The sequence below is a fragment of the Marmota marmota genome, unplaced genomic scaffold (assembly GCF_001458135.2).
Source record: "Marmota marmota marmota unplaced genomic scaffold, marMar, whole genome shotgun sequence".
NCBI classification, from domain to species: Eukaryota; Metazoa; Chordata; class Mammalia; order Rodentia; family Sciuridae; genus Marmota; species Marmota marmota.
Window position 1 is genome coordinate 13926447 of NW_025999999.1, and position 22660 is coordinate 13949106.

The window sequence follows — 22660 nt, forward strand, 5'->3', positions numbered from 1 at the left end:
GGGGGGGAATACATGCCCATGTTCTACTCCTGCCTTGTGGGTGAGAACTGGCCCTTTCACCAAGGCAGCCACATTACACCCTAAAACCAGCCCAGGACCCTTCCAAGGAGATGCTGGAAGGGCCAGCAGATAGAACTCCAATGCAGCAAGAAGGTGCTCTGGGTCACACCCACTTCCCACCCAGCCCAGCTGCGTGGCCTGCCACAAGGCCTCAGCTTCTCTTCTCCAAAACTGGTCATTTCATGCGACATACACCTGCAGGCACATGTTTTATCCCCAAAACATGACTATTTCATAGAGTCCTAAGGAAACAGAAAGGGCCTCAGCATCACTTATGAACTGGAGAATCCTTATAAGACTTAGCGGGTTGTGGGAGAGGCACCGGGGGCACTAGGAGAGCTCTACCATTAGAGCTACACACCCACTACTTTTTACTTTTTGAGTCTAAGTTGGTGAGGCTGGCCTCAAATTTGTGATCCTCCTGCCTCAGCCCTCTTGAGTTGCTGGGATCACAGGCATGCACCACTGTACCCAGCTAGAATCCTTGTTTATTAACCCAGTGATCACTGGGTACAAAACTTTTTTAAAAAAAAGGGGGGCTTGGGATATAACTCAGTTGGTAGAATGCTTACCTTACATGCTCTGGGTTCGATTCCCAGCACCACCAAATAATAATAATAATAAAAGGGGCTGGAGTTGTGGCTCAGTGGTAGAGAGCTTGCCTTGCACGTATGAGGCACTGGGTTCGATAATAAACACCACATATAAATAAATAAAGGTATTGTGTCCATCTACAACTAAAAAACAGTTTTCTTTAAATTTTTTTTAAATAACAATAATAAAAGTACTAACAGGACAGTAAGTTAATGTCTCAAAACTTGCCTGAAACCTATAAGTGCTACATGGATGCCACAAGACGAGATAGCTAATCTCTTCTTCCTGAACAGTGAGAAAGTCTCTTAGAGACTGGGGCAACAACGCTAACAAAAATAACTTGTGCTAGAAAATCACTGCACACACGGGGAATACACAGTGAGAACTCATCTCAACTGACGACATGACTCCACTGACTTGGGCCCTCCTCCCTGTGTCACAGAGTGAAGAGGCTCTACAGCTGCCAGAGAAGGCAATGCTTATCTCATCTGGTGGAACATTTTTGCTCAGGGGCACAGTTCTTCAGGAAGCCAGCCCCCTCGGCTGGATAAGTCTGAGAGTGGGGACAGGCAACCCAGAGGGTTTATCCAGACTTCCCATCAGAAAGGCAGGGGAAGGATTTCTCTGAAGGGACGTAGAATTAACACCAGATGCACAGTTCAGTTTGGGATTCAGACAAGGTCTGAGGCAAGAACCAGACATGACCTAAGTGGTCAACATGCCAGGAAGACACGGCCGAAGAGGCTGGCCGCAGCCTCACCTCCACACCAACAGACTACACAGAACCCAGGCAAGCATGGGGCCTGGGTCTCCATTCTTCCCCAGCCATAAAGCTGGCAGTGTGTGGGACATTCTTCCCAGAGCACTGCAAAGGGCCTATGGCATGCTCAGAAAAAGACACAAAGAAACATAGCTGGTGGCACTTCTCCAAAATTTCTCACTTCTATCTCTGATAACAGGACTCAGTCCAAACCTCCATCATCTCTACCTGAATCACTGCCCTTATAATACGTTTTTTACACACAAAGGGAGTCTTTCAGAAATACACACACACATACACACACACACACACACATTTACATGAGATCATATTAGCATCTTCCCTAAAACCCTCTAATGGCTTCCTAGCACATTTAAGATATAGTCCAAACCCTGGCCTGGTCCCCAAGGCACCACTGGATCTGGCCCTATTTTTCTTGGGGACTCTCACTCCCTTTCATAATGCTCCAACCACCCCAGCCTCCTTTCAGTTCTCTCCACATCCTGAACTCCGAGATGCTTCAAGGCCTTTGTCTATGCTCTTTCCTGTTTCTGTAAAGAGCCCTCTCTTTGATCATGGCATGGCCAGCTCCTTCTCACTTTATATTTCAGATCCACTGTCGCCAACTCAGAGACACCTGCCTGAACTACCCAGCTAATGTAGCCACCTGGCCACTTTGAACTCTCTGTATAGAACATTTTCTAGATTTTTCTCCTCTTAGTTAAGAATTTACATTTTTACTGTATTGTTCCTCCCATAATGTAAGCTCCATGACATCACAGTGGTTGTCACTGTGCCTATACACAGTACAGATGACATGCTGTAGGTCCTCAAACCATACTTAACAGAATAAATGAACAAGAGGAGGAAAGCTGAATCTTTTCACTCTGGCCAGTTAAAACCTTAACCATCTCTGTGAAGATGGAAGAAGGAGTCATGAGCCAAGGAGTAAAGGTCACCCCTAGGAGCTGGAAAAAGCAGAGAAGTGGGTCCTCCTCTGGAGCGTCAGAAGCAATGCAGCCCTAGTGACCACTGTAGACTTCAGACCCCCTAGAAATATGAAGGAACAAATTTACACTGTTTTAAGCATTACATTTGTGGTACTTGATTATGGCAGTGGCAGAAAACTAATAACAGGGGAAAGATCTGAAGGGATTATAACTGGAATTTCAAACTCCAATACCTCAGGCATGTAAGCCAAACAAGTCAAGCAAGACAAGAGGTGTCTTTTCTAAAGAGAGAAGCCCTTACTCAGCTCTCATTCTTGTCTTGCTGGGACTCAGGTCACATGTCGTCAACCTTCAATATTTCAGAAGAAGGTAGAAGTATATGTGTTCATGAGAAATCACCCAAGTTTTAAACACTGGCATCTAATTCAAACATCATAAATAAAACACAGCTAAATAAAGCACATCTATAAACTACTGGGAAGGAAAAAAGAAAAAGCCATAGTCCTCTCTCAAAATCTGGCTCAAACACATGGTCTTCCACGAAGCTTTCTAACCAACTCCAGCTTTCAGAGACCTCCCACATCTCTGAATTTTACAGGACCATCCACGTGGTATTTATCCACATTGTGCCTTGAATGATAACAATACTTGATAAAATACTTGCTAAATCGGCTGAACACCTGTTAGTTGCCGATAACTATATATTCATTTCCTCTCATTCTAACCCACAGCAGCTCTGGAAGGATCCACCCTTCTACCTACCCATGAAAAGAAAAAAAAAAAAAAGAAGAAGAAGGAGAAGCAACAGCCCAGAGGAGAAAATTACTTACTTCCCCAAGGAACCCCCACTGTAAATGGCAGGGTCAGGATCCAACTTCCGGTCCAACTAATAAAAGTCCCCACCCAGGTGTAGCTCAGTGGTAAAGCACTTGCCTAGCATGCACCAAGCTCTGGGTTGGATCCCCAGAACAATTAAAAAAAAAAACAAGTTCCCATCCATGCTAGGTGTCAAGTCACCTCTTCTAATCTCAGAGGTTGCGTACATCTACTTTCACAATTAGATTATAAACTCCCATGGAACAAGGAATACAAATCATGTTTCACACTTGCCTCTACAGTCATCAACCATGCAATATCGCCTACAACCAGGAATCAGACCCACATTCAAGCTTGGCTCTCAGTTTATGAGCTGGGCATATGTTGGGTTCAACTTGCCCATGTATAAAATGAGGAAGATGAGAATGCCCACAGCAAAGGGGTAAGGTGTGATGTAAGCAGTGAGCACACGCTCAGCACTGATGGACTGCAGCATATATTACTCTGCATCAGGCAATGAGCTAGACTCCGTAGGAAACATAATGAAATATCTTCTTAGAGCAGACAATCTGGCCAGCAAAATAAGAGAGTTATTGCATGAAATGTCAGCAGTAATGCACAGCCACATAAACTATGCTGAATAGGCAATACAAAATTTGCTACAGTTTTCAGGGCCGGGGTTGTGGCTCAGTGGTAGAATTCTTGCCTAGCATGCATAAGGCACTAGGTTTGATCCCTGGCACCATATAAAAATAAAAACAAATAAAATAAAGGTATTGTGTCCATCTACACCTAAAAATACATATTTTTAAAAAATTTGCTACAGTTTTAAGGATATAGAGATTTGCCTTAAATCCATCAGGACAAGCTCAGAGGTTTGACCCAGGCCACCATGGACAGGTGAGGAAGAGCAAGAGAACAATGTGGAGACAAGGAAAGGTGTGAGAAGGCTAAGAAGCAAGAGGCAAGGTCTGGGGGAGGCTGGCGATAAATGCTGGGTTCACAAAATCTCACTATTCCAATAACTTACGAAAATGGGGGAAGAAAGCACACAAACGTACAGAAATAACCTCTCCAAAATCTGTGATGACTCTCCGACCTTAAGGATCCATGGAAAGAGAGAGAATCACTGGGATTCTTTATTCTTATATAGGGGACACACAAGGGGAGGTTCCATGGAACATTCTATCCCAAAAAGGGCAAAGGTGTAGGATTATAAAGGAACAAGTGAGTGTAACTCAACCCCACTGGGTGACACCTACTTGTGGAGCCACGCCTCATTATCGGAGCAGAGGTAAGGCCCAAGTTATTGTGGGGCACAGTAATTGTTTACTATCTCTTGCTGAGGACTTAAGGGCATGCATTTCCAGAGCAACTCCCACAGGAGGCAGCAAGCCTACTGGCCTAACAGGGCAGGAAGTTCAAGGAAGCAGCAGAGATTTCTGGCAAGGCCGTCTGAAGACAAGGTCAAAGACTTCAACCCTTACCCTAAGCTTGAACTTTATCCTGCAAGTTCTAGACAGACACTTGAAGACGAGAGCTGGGATTTAAAAAGAGTGGTCACCATGGCCACATGCATATGGAACAGGGCAAGGAAGACTGATGGCTGAGTGATGACTGAGGTTACCAGAGCACGTACTGGGATGACACCTTCCCCTCCCTGACCCTCCACTCCCATACGCCTAGCACATGCCTCAAACATAGGAGGTTCTCAATGAAAACAAAACTGAATAAATAAATGTTGACTGTCCACAGGAAGTACCAGAGTGTAAATTGTGAATGAAGACATGGATTCCTTGTGCCCAGATATTTAGATAACTCCCAGTCTTTGGAAATTTCTTATTCTCTCCTAAATGGAACCAAGTCGAGGTATGTGGTGAAAACAAATAGTTGTCCAAAGATTCATATTCCTACCTTAGTGTAGAAGAGTCACTGAAAAGTGTCTGCCCAACCAGGACTTCATTTCCTAGGCCCTTTTGTATCTAGGCGATGTCATGTAACCAGGTCTTACCGATAGAATGTGTATGGGAAGTGATGTCTGGGTCAGGACACTTAAATATGAGTGTTCCCTCTCCATATTCCTTTCTGGGGTAGGGGTGAATAGGATGGAAAGAGCCTGGATCCTACCCAGGAAATCCACTCTTGTACTTGAAGATAAAAGCCTTCACAGTATCAAGCCACTGACACTTTAAGATGGGTTACAACTGCTGGCATTACCCTAGTTCACACAGTTGCCAAAATCACTACCCCTCCTAGGAAAAAGCCTCTTAAAGTACAAAACAAACAAACCAGGAAGCTGGAGGAACAGAAAAGCCTTCAAAGAGTTTAGGAAAATCTGATTTGTATCTTCCAGAAGAAGGAACCATAAACACAGTGAAATATATTGGCAGTCTCTCTGACAAATATGACCCTTTTATAAGCCAAGCCCAAGAATTTAATATGGATCCTTTCAGATGGGGAGGATGAGGAACTGGGATTTCTAAAAGGAAGTACTTACACAGCTCTGGGCCCAACCAATGATTCTCCTGATTTGGAGCCAATGGTGCCCACAAATCCCAATGTTTCACTTAAGACACTACATGAAAGCCTCCAGATTACCAGAGAAAAAGGACAAGTCCTCACTGTAAAAGTCCCCTTGGGCCTAAATTCATTATACCACAACCTTTGTTCTGAGTTTTAAAAAAAGAAATCCTCAGAGGGGTAGAGGACAGAGAGCAGCAGACCACTGGAGTGCCAAGTCCTTGAGTAATTGTGCAATTGGGGTACGTTTCTCTGTAGTAGGGAACAGTGTGTGGGTGTGTGTATTTGTGTTTTGGAAAATACACAAAGGATAGAATTCAAGATTCCCCTTCACTTCTCCAACACCCTCCCTTCCCCACCCAAAAAGAGAAATTCCATCAACCTTGAATCAAGCCTGAAATGAAACAATGAGGAGCAAGAGTCACAGAGAACAGAGCCTCTCTATTGCTGAAGAGGCTGCTGTGCAGGTCACACACAAAGCCAACCCTTCCTTCTTGTTCTCACAGTCTTGGCAAGGACCCAGAGACCCACTTAATAGAGTCACCCCAACGATGCCCCTGCTCTCCACAGGAACTGAAACAAAGCCTATTTCTTTTTATTGATGGCACCACAAATACCCTGGGCCCCAAAATTCCCAATCCTCTCTGCCTCCTGCATATGAAGCCCACATGTAATCCAGGTTCTACTACTTCTCTTCCCAGTTCCTCTTCTCTGCTCTGCTCCTAATGCTGAACCCAAGTCCAGGCCCTCTTTTCCCAGATTCTGGGATCCTGCAATGGCCTCTGAACATGTTTCTCAATTCCCAGTGTGTGCCTTCTCCAATCCATATTACATATGCTCCTGCTGATCTTGTCACCCTCATTTCAAAGGCCCTCAGTGGGTCCCTACTCCCATAAACCCAAACTCCTGTCTGGGAGCCAAGGCCACCCATGGCTGGACAGGTCCCTCTATGGCTTTCTTCACATTTGTCATTATGCCTGTTCCCCTCGTCTCAAAGATTTTTCATGGTAAATCTTCTATGCCTATCTCTCTCTCCATACATCCAAATTCTACCTCTTCACATTCCAATTTAAATGGTACTTCCCCCATGAAGCCTTCTTTGACCCTGGCTGGCTTAAAATATTCTCTCTCACCTATGAATGCCTTCTACACTTTATATAAACCTATGCTGTCCGTTACAGCAGCCACCAGTCACATGCAGCTACTGAGCACTTGAAATGTAGCTGATATGATTGAAAAACAGAATATTTCATTTTAATTAATTGAAATAAAACTGATACTCAAGATTAAATTACTGAAAAATTTTTTTTTAATTTTTATTTATTTTTATGTGGTGCTGAGAATTGAACCCAGTGCTTCAAGCGTGCCAGGCAAAAGCTCTACCACTGAGCCACGACCTACTGGAAAATCTTTAGGTATATTTAGAACAACTTGGGTGTGTGGGTCTATTTTTTCAACTATAAATTTAATGAATAAATTTAACTATTAATTTTAATACAGATCAAAAATTTATGTTGAAAATTACATATCCAAATTGAGATGACTTTAAATGTAAAATACCATACTTGAAAACTCAGTATGAAAAAAAATAAATATAAACTGTCCTATTCTAATTTTTATATTAATATGTCAAAATTATAATATTTTGGACATACTAAGGTAAATAAAATATATTATTAATTTGATTTCACTGTTTCTTTTACTTTGATGTTGCTATAAAAAGATTTAAAATTACATAAATGGCTCATATATTTCTACTGGACAGTGCTGATTGAGTTCTTTCCTATGACATTTGCCAGTTTCCAACTGTGTTAGCATTTTTAACTGTGACTTATCTACTCTGTGATCTTCTTAAGGGAAATCTCATTCATTTCTATAATAGAAATAATAATAATAAGGTATTATTATATAATACAACTCATTAGGAGACGGACAAGCTTTAAGCATCTGCATCTATTAATCCCAAGTTAATTTAGTCCTATGAGGTAGGTACTATCATTATCCCCCCCCCACCTTTTACAGGTAGAGAGACCCAGAGAGTTCAACATAATCATTAAAAATGTGAAGTAATTTGCTCAATGTCAAGCAACTAGGAAGTGGCAACTCTGACATCTGAACCCAAATAGATTGCTAACCTCCTGCCTCAGCATGTGCCCAGCAGCAGGCGCTGACAAGGCAGACAGAAGAGATACACAAATTTCCCCATATATGCAGGACAGAGAGCTAAGCTACAGAAAGGCCAGTTAGAGATTAGAAAAGAAAAACAGGGTGGCGAAAATGGGAGAACAGCCAGAGTACAGAATGTAAGTTTGTGAAGTCTAAACAGTAACTTCTGCACTAAGTGACAATTACTACCAAGCAAGCTTGACTTTATTTTCAGAATGCTGCTGGAAAGACATGTTTGTCTGGGATTAGAGCCTCGTTCTCCTCATCTAAGGAAAAGCCATTTTTTTATGGCTTTAAAACTAATTCTATATTCCAGGATCATTAGTAGGAGATAAAGAGCTGAGGGGAGCCTGGAACAGCCCCTGTGGTTTGGCCAGCCTCACTGCCGTTCCCAAAAGTAACTGTTTTGCATATATCAGGCCACACCTAATGTCAGACACAGAAAATGTTTTACATTCCCATAAAACAAGTAATCCAATTAAAAACAGGATAAAGAACTAAACACATACTTCTCAAAAGAAGACATACAGATGGCCAACAAGTTGAAAAATGTTCAACATCTAATCATCAGGAAAATGCAAGTCAAAACCACAATGAGCTATCACCTCACTCCAGTTAAAATAGCTATTATCCAAAAGACAAAAAAAAAAAAAAAAGCTGATGAGAATGAAGAGAAAGGGGAAGAAAGGGGAACTCTCATACCTGCTGGTAGAAATTTAAATTAGTGCAGATGGTATGGAGATCCCTTAAAAAAAAAAACGAAAACGAAAAATAGAACCACCATATGATCCATCAATTTCACTACTGGGTATATATCTAAAGAAGAGGAAATCATTATACCAAAAAGATATTTATAGCCAGACATCTGGCACAGACCTGTAATTCCAGCAACCTGGGAGGCTGAAGCAGGAGGATCACAGATTTGAGGTCAGCCTCAGCACTTAGCAAGATCCTGTCTCAAAAAAAAAAATTCAAAAGAAAAAAAAAAAAGTCTGGAAATGTACCTCAGTGGGTAAAGCACCCCAGGTTCAATCCTCAATCAAAATGAAAAAAAAAAAAAAAGATACTTGCACTCCCATGGTTATTGCAGCACTATTTACAACAGCTATAGTATGGAATCAACCCAGATGCCTACCAGTAGATAAACGGATAAAGAAAATGTTATCTATACATAATGGAATATTATAGACATAAAGAAGAATGAAATTTCATCCTTTGTAGCAGCACAGATGGAATTGTAGGTCACTAATGTTAAGTGAAATAAGCCAGACACAGAGCAATACATGTGTTCACTCATTTGTGGGACTATTAAGTCAATCCCATAGAAGAGTGGAACGGAATAGTGGTCACTAGAGACTGGGGGTGGGGGATAGAAAGAACTTCAGTAAGGAGCAACAAAACAGTTACAGAGGATGAATTCATTCTGGTTTTCTATAGAACAGTAGGGTAACTATTGGTTAAAACAATCTATGACGGATTCCAAAGTGACTAGAAGAATATGAAATTCCCAACACATAATGTTCGAAGAAATGGAAATGCTTATTACCCTTATTATTATCAAATTACCATAATGTAACCCATAAAGATATACAAATAGCCTGTCTCAATTTTAAAAAAGACCAAAAAGAAAAAAGAACAAAAAAACCCTCACTCCATCAGGTTTTTATTCAAAACCCAGTTTCATAATGACCAAAAAAAAAGCTGCTAGGGAACAGTACCCAGGACTAAGAACGTCAAGATAAACTTGGCTTAGCTTGGTTACAAGAATGTTCCTGACTAGTAAACACACAGATTGCACAGATCGTATCCTAACCCCAGGCAAAATGAAACTGAAACACAAAAATGACAAAACCTCTGAACAGCCCCTTAACCAGAAGCCTTCAGCCTTTCGTTTAGTGGCCCTCGCAGGTCAATCTTCCCACACAATTAGGCCTCCCCTATTTTATTAGGTTCACAAATAATTAAAAGTTATCAAGAGTCTTTATCTGGGACTCCATGACAGACTGTGAAACTCCTTTCAGAAGAGATCCCCAATTTCAAACAGCGCCAGGGACGTCCAGAACATCCCCAAACAACTGCTACATGACGGGCTCTGCAGCAGCCGCACCATTCTGCCCAGTCCTGAGGCAGGACGGCTGAGGTCAAACCAGCCTTGGCAAACAGCCCAATGCGTGAAGGCAGAAAATGCACAACACCACTGGCATACTCCAGAGAATTCATGGGCTTCTGGTTCCAAGTGCAAAGGCCAATGCCTAGGACTGATGGGAGACAGCAAAGAGCCCAAGCATAAGGAAAAAGAAATTCCTAGAAGGGAAAGCCAAGGTCTGCCCTTCTTAAATGGTGATGTGCCCAGCTCAGCCTATTTACTCATTCATTCCTTGGTGAAGACGAAAATGTGGTGAATCTTGACTATCTCTTCTAGTGAACACAGATGGATGGAAGGATTCTGTTACGAAACCCAATTCTAGAATCCAAACCTAAAATTCCCCAGGCTAGCCTTACCTCCCCTCTGCCTACTAAAGCTAGTAACATTATCATACCAGCTCTATGGCTTCCTCACAGGCCACCAACCCTCTTTCTAGTTTGATCATCTACTTTTCCAATACATGACTAGGCTCAAAAGCCAGTATTCCCTCAACATTCCTCAGGCTTGCTCAGCACCCTCCTCTCATCTACCTCTACATCGTCAGTGGCCTCTCCTCTCCACGCATGGATCTCTCCATCCTCTCACTTCAAGAAGCAAGTTCTAATCCATCATGGCATGAAAAGTGCTACTGTGGAATCACAAAAGTATTTCATGAGACACTAGAATATCCCCCTCCACCCCTGAGATGACTACCGGAATTCCATAATCATTTAAGTCTGGGGAAATGCTGAATATTTTACCCTCTTCTTAGAGTTATTTATGCAATGTATATCAACATATGAAAGGTCCTGAGAAGTCCTGCAGTTAAGAAATAAGTCAAATAAGTTGGACGTAATGGTTCATGTCTGTAATACCAGCTACTCAGAAGGCTGGGGTGGAAACATTACAGGTTCAAGATTAGCCTGGGCAACTTAATGAAATTCTGTCTCAAAATAAAATAAAGCACTGAGGATGTGGATCAGTGGTAGAGCACTTGCCTAGCATGTGTGAGGTCCTGGGTTCAATTAAAAAAAATTTTTTTTTAACTTTAAGTTATCACCTCACGCCTGTCAGTCACTGTCATATGCAGATAAACCTTGAGAGTATTGTGCTAAGTGAAATAAGCTAGTCACAAAAAGACAAATATTGCATGAGTCTGGTTATATGAAGTATCTGAAGTAGACAACTCTTAGAAATAGAAAGTAGAATGGTGGTTACCAGGGGTAGGGAGGAGAGGGAGAACAGGGATTTGTCAATTAAAAGGTCTAGAGTTTTGGTTTTGCAAGATGAAAAAACTTCTAGTGTACTATTGCATAACAATGTATGTATACACTAACACTACAGTAATATACCTTTTTTAATGGTTACCATGGTGAATTTCAAGTTATGTATTTACTACAATAAAAGAAATGTTCAGTTCATTGCACTATTGCAGAACATCTTACAAGACACAACAGGAATGCTGTCAAACACGGTTTGGGGAACACTTCTAAATATCAAGGTATCCTAATCTTTAGGTTGTTGTCTCATTCAATCTCATTCAATTGCTCTGTTTGTTCAGATTTTCACTTGCTCCTGAGGCCAGGAAATTCCAGGTCTCCAGGCAAGGGTTTAATATTGAGGCTGCCCCAAGTTAACACAAGTCTGACCCTGTCACAGCCGTATGAGCCAGGACATTGGGGAAGGCAGAAAGGAGGTCAGCCAGACTGGATGTCTTTTGAGATCTTTGCTCAGCTGACTATAATACCCTTACCTGCCTCAGCTACCCGCTCCAATCAAGTAGACCCCCACCTCTTATATTTGTTCCACATGGTATCTCTCTCTTAAATACACACATGCAAAGAAATCAGAACAAAGGGTTTATGCCCATCATGTTCTCATTAGGGACTCTAGATTTGGGATTAAGGTTCTAGCTCAATCTGGTATCTTAAAAGTAAGAGAAAAAGATATACAAACCAGAGTTGTCTAGTTTATACCACCTGTCCTGCTGGCCAGAAAAACAGATGTGCACTAAGAGTCAAATCCTCCACCCAGTTCTTGCTCAGAGTCAGCTAGGTTCCTATCCTCAGGACCAGACACCTACAAGAGGCCCTGGCAAGCATACTCCAGGCCCCGCCAAACACACACACACACACACACACACACACACACACACACGGCCTCAAGTGTTGCCAATTCAGTGTTTCCGCCCCTAAGCCCTCACAAGGCATTCCATTTCTCAAGGTGCCTCAAGGCAGTTTCTGTTATCTGCACAGGAATCCTAAAACACCAGGCTTATTTTTCATTATTACTTTTTACTCCCCTGGGTTCTAGTTGGAGAAACTTACCACACTGTATCTGGCAAGCGCTTGAAGCTTCCTGTTTCTCTGCCTTTGTTCCTATTAATCCTCCTACCTAGAATTCTTTCACTCCACCTCACCCCCAATTCTATTTATCCAAACTCCACCCATCAGTCCTTCAAGGTCTAGTGGTCTAGCTCAAATGCCTCTCTTGCTTTGTGAATCTCTTCATCAAAATTCCAAGGCCCACTGTCCAAATTTTCTTGATAGCATTTACCACGTTCTTCCTTGCAATACAGATACATGTGTATACAACTTAACTCCATTACTAAACTGAAGTCTAGAGACCAGGAGTAATTGTCACCTTTGTAACATGTATAATACCTAAGGTAGTGCCTTGCACATAAGCAAAGGCTGGAAAAAATACTTAGATGAGGGGCTGGAGTTGTGGCTCAGAGGAACAGCACTTGCCTAGCATGGGAGAAGCACTGGGTTCGATCCTCAGCACCACATAAAAATAAAGATATTGTGTCCACCTATAACTAAAAAAAAAATATTAAGAAAAAAAATACTTAGGGGCTGGGGTTGTGGCTCAGTGGCAGAGCGCTCACCTAGCATGTGCGAGGCCCTGGGTTCAATCCTCAGCACCACAATAAAATAAATAAATAAAGATATTGTGTCCAGCAACAACTAAAAAATAAATAATTAAAAAAATATTTAAATGACTCTAAGGAAGAAGAGGACTTTGTATATTTTTCCATCTCTCACTAAAAACTATAACCACAGTGAGGGAAGGAATTCAATCTTAAATTCATCTTCATAACCCAACATTACCATGATCATGATACTTCCATGATAACCTGCTACCTGTCCTTCAGGGAAGACAATTCTGCTAGGGGCAGGGCATGACAGAAGAGATGGGTGGACTGTATCAGTAACAGAAAGGTCCAAGACTTCCACCACTTAATTTTTCCATTTATTCTTTCACAGTTTATTGAAAGCTGGCTAAATTCACTGAAAACAAAGAAAAGAGGGTGAAATCCATGAGTATTCAGCAAGACCCTACTGGACACATGTCCCTACATCAAGCTCTAGAGGACGTGCTTGGTTGTGAGTTAACAAATGAAATTCTACAAATACCTTAGAGTTGGGCAAAAGACACAAAAGGGAAGACTGATGTGTTCTGTCCCCACCCACTGCCACTCTGTACCTGGTGGGCATCCCCCGACGGGATAATATACGCCTGGATTGGTTCCGTCACGTACTCCAAATTCCTCATGGCTTGTCTCAGCTGCCGAAGCAGCTCTGAAGTCACCTTTGGAGCCATTCTGCAACCTGCAATGATGGAGAATTGGTTCCAAAACCAGCCTGCACCCTGCAATTCAGTGACTGGTTCAAAGCAAGCCATCGGGCCTGCCATGTTCTGCCCCTCCCCAGCAGCATCTTTTGCTGACCCCACCACCAGAACAAGCCCAAAGCTGCCAGAAACACTAATGGGTACAGATTCTAAACACATTCAAATGGTAATTATGTGGCAAGAAAGTTTTAGCTACTAATACTCATTTCCAAATTGGCTGCCTTTTTCACTTTTAGTACTTTATTCTAAGGAGATAAGCAACTACACAAAAATATGTGTTGATGTCTATTTATGAAAGTAAAAAATAAATGGGAAAAACACAATTGGTTAAACTTAAACACATACAACAGTTCACTAAGCAACCATTAAAAATTACACAAAACTAGAAAAATACTATATAGATCTACATTTCACTTGGAAAGATGGCTAGACAACACTGGTGAGTGATTAAAAAACAAATTTTAAAGAATACCTATAGATTATTCTTATTTAAAATTATATATGTATATATGCATAGAGGAGTTTCTAGGAGAGTCGCCCAAGTGTTAAGAGTAGTTACTTTGGGGTAAGTTTAGAATGATTATCATTTTTTCTTCTGATGTTTTTCTGCTTCTTAAATTTGAGTGCTTTAAAAGAAGTTGCTTTATAAACCTTTTTTTTTTTTTTAGTCAACTAACAAACCATAGATTTAGAGTAGAAAGCCCAGTCCACCAGGAATCAAGCCTTAAGTGCAGGCTGGGGATATAGAGTAGCAAAGTTCTTACTGAGCATACCTGAAGCCCTGGGTTCAAAACAGTCTTCAAGTCTTCTGCTCTAGGGATGACCAGCTACCAACCAGCTGTGCAAACCTCAGGGAGAAGAGGACCAGGGCCTCAGTGCTGTGTTCTCCTCTCTAAAGCATGGTGGGATAGATTAGACTCAAGGTTTCAAACTGAGCCCCAAGAAGTCTCAGGGGCCCAGAGGAGCCTATCAGCCCAACAAAATCAGAGCTAGAGTCACCAGCTCTAGAAAACACAAAATATGAATAGAAAAATAAAAGTCATTAAAAAGAAATAAGGACATTGACTGTGGTCCCACTAGAAATTCTGAAGCTTTTACAAATATGTGAGTATCAAAATCAAAAGAACACTGCTTCCAATGAATACTGCACACAGAAACTCCATTTCTATGTGATGAAAGCACAGATGACAGAAATGACTGAGCTGGATCTTCAAAAAGACCCTCTCTCAACAAATACAGGTAACAGTTAACAATTCTTAAACATTATAGTGGTAGTTTCATGTAACAAAATGACCTTGCAAGTACCCACACAGACCAGGGATCATGCACATTTTACTACATCCCATAGGTTACTAACAAAAAACTATACAACTCAAAATAGAATAATGAGTTTTTCCAATTCTTTTTTTAATAGACCTTATACAGGTTCACAGCAAAATTAAGCACAGAGTTCCCACGTGACAAATGCCCTAACCTGCAAACAGCCTCTCCCACTACCAGCATTCCCCCATCAGACTGGCACATTTTTAACAATCAGTGAACCTACAAAGACACATCACCCAAAGTCCACAGCTTACTCTTCCGTTCACTCTTGGTGTTGTACATTCTATGAGTTTTGACAAATACATAACGATACATCCAACATTATGGTACCATACAAAGTATTACCACTGTAAAAATCCTGTGCTCAACCTATTTATTCATCCCTCCCTCTTCTCTAGCCCTTGGCGATAACTGATCTTTCTGTCTCCATAGCTTTGTGTTTTCTAGAATGTCATATAGTCAGAATCATACAATAGGTAGCTGACTGTGACCTCATAAGATTGCCAGCGTTTGAAAATTTGACTCTGTTCTCTATAAGGAGCTTCAAAATAGATTTATCATATTTTCAAACTACATTTCTGAGCAAGATAACATGTTTTAAAAAGGGTCAAACAAAAATGCTTCCTTTAAAACAGTGGTTCAACCTTGACTGCACATGAAAACCACCTAGGGGACTTCTGATTTAATTGATCTGGAGTGCAGCCTTGGCATCTGGAATTTTAATTTTATCAGCAAGTGTCTGATAAAGAGTCCAATATAGTTTCTTTCAAGATCATTAATTTCCTTATGTAATTTGGCTTCTAATTCAGGCACATTCTAACTTCAGGATTTTTTTTTTTTTTTTTTTTTTGCACCAGGGATTGAACCCAGAGGCACTTAACCACTGAGCAACATCCCAATCCCTTTTTTATATTTTATTTAGAGACAAGGTCTCACTGAGTTGCTTAGTACCTTCTAAGTTGCTGAGGCTGGCTTTGAACTCCTGATCTCCTGCCTCATGACTGCATTCCTCCTCTGGATTGGCATACTAGGCCTTCTCAGATTCAGCAGCAGCCTTGTCTCATTCCACCACAGTGCATATTTACTTCCTCCAAAGTGTTACTTGTCTTCATCACCACTCTCAACACTCCCCCTCTTTCTTCTTTCCTATCCCTTCAAGCCCAACACATTTGGTTGGTGTCCTGGGTCAAAGGCAACCACTTCTTTGTCACCTGTGTCAGACCCAATGAGAGAACTCCCAATAACACAATTGACAGTGAGGATATGGTTAGGGGCTCTTGTGGCAAGAGTAAATGCAGAGAGGACATCAACGAGCAATGGCTAAAGTCATGGGCCACAGCAGCAGGAACAGCTACCAGTCAGGTGAGTATAATAGGCAACTGCGGTTGGGGCAGCTATAGCCATAAAACAACAGGGCCTTGAAAGGGATTGAATGGGGGAAGAAGCCAGAGCTAAGGAAAGGACAAGACATCACAATTATAAACCTCAGCCATTAAGGTAGCAGCAGTCAAAAAGGCAGCAAAGATGGAGGAGGTAAGACTAGTGTTGTAGCTCAGTGGTAAAGTGCTTACCTAGCAAGTATGAGGCACTGGGTTCAATCCTCAGCACCACAAAAAAATAAATAAATAAAGATATTGTATTCATCTACAACTAAAAAAAAATTTAAAAAAAATAAAAGTATTGTGTCCATCTACAATTAAAAATATTTTTTAAAAAAGATGGAGGAGGTAAAAGTCAGGGTAATTTTTATGAGGATTAAATTAGTTACTCTATGTGAAGCACTTAAGAGTACCTGGTACAAAATAAATTGTTACATTAGTATTTACAATCATTAGAGCTAAATACACAACTAACTATAAATGCAATGTGATAATGGTATAGCAGGTTTGCATACTGCTTCTCCCTGAAGCAGAAACCTTGTCATTTCTGTATCCATGTATCCAACTCAGCATCTAACACACCTAAACTCACCCCAAGAGGGCTAAAAGAGTGTCACAACTTTGTGTCTATGATCTTTTCAAAACCAATATAACAAATGGTAATAAATCTTCAGTGAAAGAAGAAAGCTAGGAACTTAGAAGATACTGTATTATAACATCTGCTCATTCCATATTCTCTTATTTTTCAGAAATGTTAGAAGCAGCCAAGAGCTAAGTGTACAGGGAAGTAGAAAGCCAAGAGCAACAGGCCTAATCCATGATGTAACATTAGCCCATACACTGCCAGGTATTTTTAAATTGTAACTTAAAGAGAGTGACTCATAGAAAGGTCTCTTGTGCGTGTGGCTCTGCTTTTAGAAATAAGCTCCCAAATCTTCAGTTTTTATCACGAACACAACTCTTCACTGCTTTCACATGACAGCCCTCCATATTTACCTCCCTGGGTGCTAGGAGAATTAAACATGATAATGTGTGTGAAAGTAGATACTAATACAGCAATGCATTCATTGCTGAAGCTCAAGAACTATTTGAACCTGGACTGAAGCACCATCTGGGATTCCCACCCTTCTTGTTATAAGAATAGAAAGGGCTAGTTCTTCCCATTTCAGCATCTTAACGCTTGCACAGATGCTCTTCCAGCATCAACAGCTTTTGAGGTGGTAGTTGGTTTCCTTGTGGCATGGCTGAGGGAAGGCTGAGGGCTTTCATGCATTAGTGGTGAATTCTCACAATAATCTTCCTAGGATTTTACACAGAAAGGAACAGGAGTTGAAAGGAGTTAAATAGTTGCCCAAATCAGCTGGATCATCATAAACTAGGACACAAAATGTATCCAATTCTCAAGTCCATGCTCCATTACCACCATATTACCTAGGGGACTTAAAAAGAGGCTACAGCATTCTAAGACCAGCAGAATCAAAATACGTAAACTCTATTAACCAGCCGGCATCTACAACCCCAAACAACTTAAGTTTCCTGAAATTAATTCTTCATATGTAGTAAAGAGAGAGGGGCTGGCTTGTGGCTCGGCAGTAGAGCGCTCACCTAGCACGTGCGAGGCACTGGGTTCAATCCTCAGCACCACATAAAATTAATAAATAAAATAAAAGTATTGGGTCCAACTACAATTAAAAAAGAGAAGTCTTCTTCCAGTTCTGATGAATCTATCCCTTTTTCCCTTTCTTCCTCTTTTTCATACTTCTCCTTCCTCTTTCCTTTCCTATTTCCTAATATTGCCCAAAATGTGCTGGATAGATATATCTGTATTTTTAAATAAAAAAAAAGACCTAAAATTTCAATCATAGCGATCATAGCTCTGCTGTTCCAAGGGAAATTAGATAGTCAACAGTTTTTATGCACTTCAAGGGTTGAATTCTTCAGTCAGCTACAAGGAAACACTGAGATTCTCCACAGAAAAGCACTGGCTTATTTGGGATAGGAATATAGTAATGCATCCCTTTCAGAATCCAGGTTTCTGTCAACCCCTCATACAACTAACAAGCCCAGGGAAGAAAGGATGGTCCCAGAAATTTCTTCCCAGAAAGATTTTCCTAAAGGTATATTTAATTTACAAAGCACAATAATATATTTTCTCATTTCAGAATTTGATGAAAGGTTGAAAGCTAATTTCTAAGGTAAATCAATAAAGGACTATATTAAAAATAAAGAACAAGATAAGAAAAATAAAAATAATATATTTTCAATAATAGCCTATCTCTACTACCATCACTGCCCATCCCCACAAGAATGGGAAATGAAAACTACTACAATTCTCAGATTTGCTAACCAAAGAAAGTGGTAAATAAATAAAAACAGTAACCAACCACACTCAAGAAGCCAAAAAACAAAATGATTTTTAATTTCTAGATCCTCAACCCCAGTCATGACCAATTATTAATTCGTTATCCTCTCTTCTCACCCAATTTGGATTGGGATGAAGATATCTAAAATCCTTTTGAGATGCACCATCTAATTTACAGACAAAATGATTATTACCTGTTTTCCCACCTGTGTCTTCTAAGTGTATCACCTCGTTAGGTTCAATTATTCTTAGATTTCTCAGCTGAAAATCCTGGTGATTCGCCCTTAAATAGAGAAAGAACAGGATGTTGTAGACTTTGACCAGTAAACGTGGCAAAGCTCAGTCAAAGACATCAAGTCAACTTAGCAGTTTTCTTCCATGAGTCAGAAGAACTCTCACCCCAATATCAGTGATGGAATAAACAAAAGCTTTAGATAAACTTGTAGGTGTAAAACATCACTATGGCAGGCTAACCTCAGCTGGAGTTTCCACTGCATGAGTTCTCTTCACTATGTCTTATATTCTATATAGCCAGACTAAGAAGATTTTATTTTCAAACATTTTATTTTATTTTATTTTTTCACTTGTACAGTTCTGTTTGGTCCTATTTCACATTTGTGGGGTTTGGGGGGGGGGGTTGTTTTGGTTTGGTTTGGTTTGGTTTTGGTACAGGGGATTGAACTCAGGGGCACTCAACCACTCAAGCCACATCTCCAACCCTTTTTTTTTTTTTTAATTTAGAGACAGGGTCTCACTGAGTTGCTTAGTGCCTCACCATTGCGGAGGCTGGCTTTGAACTCCCAATTCTCCTGTCTCAGCCTCCTGAGCCATTGGGATTACAGGTGTGCGCCACTGCGCCTGGTTTGGGCTTTTTTTTTTTTTTATAGTATACTATTTTTTTCTACTCTGGTTTCTATTTCTTCTCTTAGCAATTTAACCATTTTAGGTTCTTATTTTATAGTTCCTTTCAGACTTTCCATTTGGGATATCAATCCTCCCGCCTGCTGCATTCTGCAGCCTCTTGCTGTTGGTGGCTCATGCCTGTATGCTTTGTAATCTTCTATTAAGAGCTCTCGTCAGTAGACACTGCCTGTGAGAATGAGATGTGTCGTGGTTCTTACAAGCATTACTTCCACTGTTGTGTGCTTCTAGTACAACTGTCACATTAATATCTTAGCTAGAAGATTTGCACATGAGTCTCCTATCCCTACATAGGGCAGTATGATGCCCCAGACTCCTGGCAGAAAGGTCTCATTGCATTGGATAAACTTCCCGGGCTCAGTTTAGCAGTGTACCATTCAGGTTCTAAGTTCTCTCTAAATTTCCAGTACCTGAGGATTTCTCTTTCAAGTCTACACAAGCAAATATCTACTGAGAATCTTTCAAAAGCTAGTCCATATTCTACACAACTGTAAACGAAAAAAGACAATATATCAGACTTCAAGAAGTGTACATGGGATGGAGTAGGGGAGTGGGAGACATGTTCTATGAAAAAAAAAAAAGGAAAGCTGGGAAAGGGAAAGAGGGTGTTTAGGCGATAAGTAGAAGGCTGTTTCATATGAAGTAGTCTCTGATAACAGCTGACATTCTGGCAGAGGCCTAAAAATAAGTGAAGGGGTAAACCACATTAATATCTAGTGGAATAACATTCCAGAAAAGGAGAACAGCAAATAATAAGGCACATGAGGCAGAAGTATGGCTAGTGTGCCTGAGGAAAAGCAGGAGGCCAGCACATTTGGAGGGATGCATGAAGGTAAGTGGTTAGGAGGTAAGACCAGAAAGGCACCAGGGGCCTACTGTAGGGATTTAGGATTTTACTTTTATTTTCAGCTATGAACATAAAGGCAATTGGGTAATAATTTGACCAAAGTGTTTCTAGAGACAGGTCCACATTAATTCAGTCTATCACATGGCCAGAACTAAAGACCAGACATTTTTACCAGTCACTCGAGGCCTGCTTTCATATGGCTGCTACTTTAGTTTCACAGGGCAGAATAAGATATAATTAACTAGAGAGAACCAGGTATCTTCCATTAAAAAAAATAATAATAAGACACCAGGTCAGGAGTGTGGCTCAGTGGTAGAACACTTGCCTAGCAAGCACAAGGCCCTGGTTTCAATCCCCAATACCACACACATTACATAACACACACACACACACACACACACACACACATAAATGCAAATATTCTCAACAAAATACCAGCAAATTGAATTCAGTAGCTATAAAGAGGATCATACAGCATTACAAAATGGATTTTATCTCAGAAAGACAAGGTTAGTTCAACATATGAAAGTCAATTAATGTGACACACCATATCAATAGAATAAAAAACACAAACTACATGATCATCTCAAGAGACATGGGAAAAGCTTTTAACAAAATCCAAAACCCTTAAATGATAAAGTACTCAAAAAACGAAAAGAGAAGTTCCTCAACCTGAGAAATAATATTTCAAAACCCATAGTTAATAATATTCTTAATGCTGAAAGACTAAATGCTTTTCCCTATGATCAGGAATAAGACAGGGCTGACTACTCTTGTCACTTCTATTCAACACTGTATTAGAAGTCCTACACAGGGCCATTAGTCAAGAAAATAAAACAAAATGCATCCAGTTTAGTAAAGAAGTAAAACTCTTTCCTTTTAATGACATTATCTTAAATATAGAAAATCCTGAAGAATTCACCAAAAAGAAATTAAGAGTAAAAAAATTCATCAAGAATGCAGGATACAAAATCATACAAAAATCTGTTTTATTTCCATATCTTTGCAATGAACAAACAATGAAACTAAGAAAAGTCTATTTATAATAGCATCAAAAACAACAACTACTGAAGAATAAATTTAGCAAAATAAATACAATATATATACTATGGAAAGTACAAAAGATTACTGAAATAAATAAGACCTAAGTAGAAAGATATTCCATGTTCATGGATTGGACGGTTTAATATTAAGATGACAATATTCCCCAAACAAATCTTCAAACTCAACACATTCTCTATCAAAATTCTAGCAGATTTCAATGCAGAAATGTGGCAAGCAGATCCTAAAATAAGGAAATGCAAGAGACCGACAACAGCCAAAATAATCTTGAAAAAGAACTCACCCCTCCTGATTTCAAAACTTAATACAAAACTATGGTAATCAAGATAAGAGGATAGACTTATAGATCAATAAAATAGAATTGAAGAGCCAAAAAATAAACCCTCAAATTTACTGTCAAATGACTTCTGACAAGGGTTACCAAGACCATTCAATGGAAAAAGAATAGTCTCTTCAACTAATGGTACTGGAACAATCATCACCACTGCAAATGAATTAAGTTGGACCCACCTCACACCATGTACAAAAATTAATTCAAAATGGGTCATGGATATAAAATAGAAGCTAAACTATAAAACCCTTAAAAGAAAATATTGGCATAAGTCCACCTGACTTGGAATCTGGCAATGATTTCTAAAGATACAACATCAAAAACACTAGCAACAAAAGAACACATACACCAGACTTCATCAAAATAAAAACTATGTGGTTCAAAAGATACTATATCAAGAAACTGTAAGAACAACCCACTAATAAGAGAAAATATTTGCAAATGTGGTTAAGAGTCTAGTATCCTGAATGTATAAATAACTATTACAACAACAATGAAAGATAAATAACCTAATTTTAAAATGGGAAAAGAATCCGAATAGACATTTTTCCAATGAAAAGATGCTCAACATCATTAGTCATTAGTCAAAACCACAATACCATTTCACATCCACCAAGAAGGTAACAATCAAAAAAGACAGATAATAGCAAGTATGGACAAAGGTGTGAAAAATTATAACCCTCAAACGTTGCTGGTGGAAATGTAAAATGATGGTGTGGCTTGATAGTTCCTTAAAAGATGAAACACAGAGTTAGCATACAATCCAAGCAATTCCACTCCCAGTTATATACTCAAGAAAACTGAAAAC

At 40.1% G+C, this 22660-nt stretch overlaps 1 protein-coding gene across 8 annotated transcripts in view; it reads right to left on the bottom strand.

Annotated features, from left to right (window-relative positions):
• Positions 1–22660, bottom strand: part of Xpnpep1 (X-prolyl aminopeptidase 1) — a 52627-nt gene that overhangs the window by 26596 nt on the left and 3371 nt on the right. For 2 of the 8 annotated variants that reach the window (XM_015494773.2, XM_048807297.1), the window contains exons 2-3: positions 18898–18974; positions 13481–13605 (exon numbers count right to left, since the gene is read on the bottom strand). In XM_015494773.2, coding sequence (XP_015350259.1) covers positions 13481–13605; positions 18898–18974 — 202 coding nt within the window. Of the gene's footprint in view, positions 1–13480; positions 13606–14400; positions 14520–18885; positions 18975–22660 lie in introns of all 8 variants that reach the window. The other 6 variants (XM_015494772.2, XM_015494774.2, XM_015494775.2 and 3 more) reach the window with 4 other exon arrangements.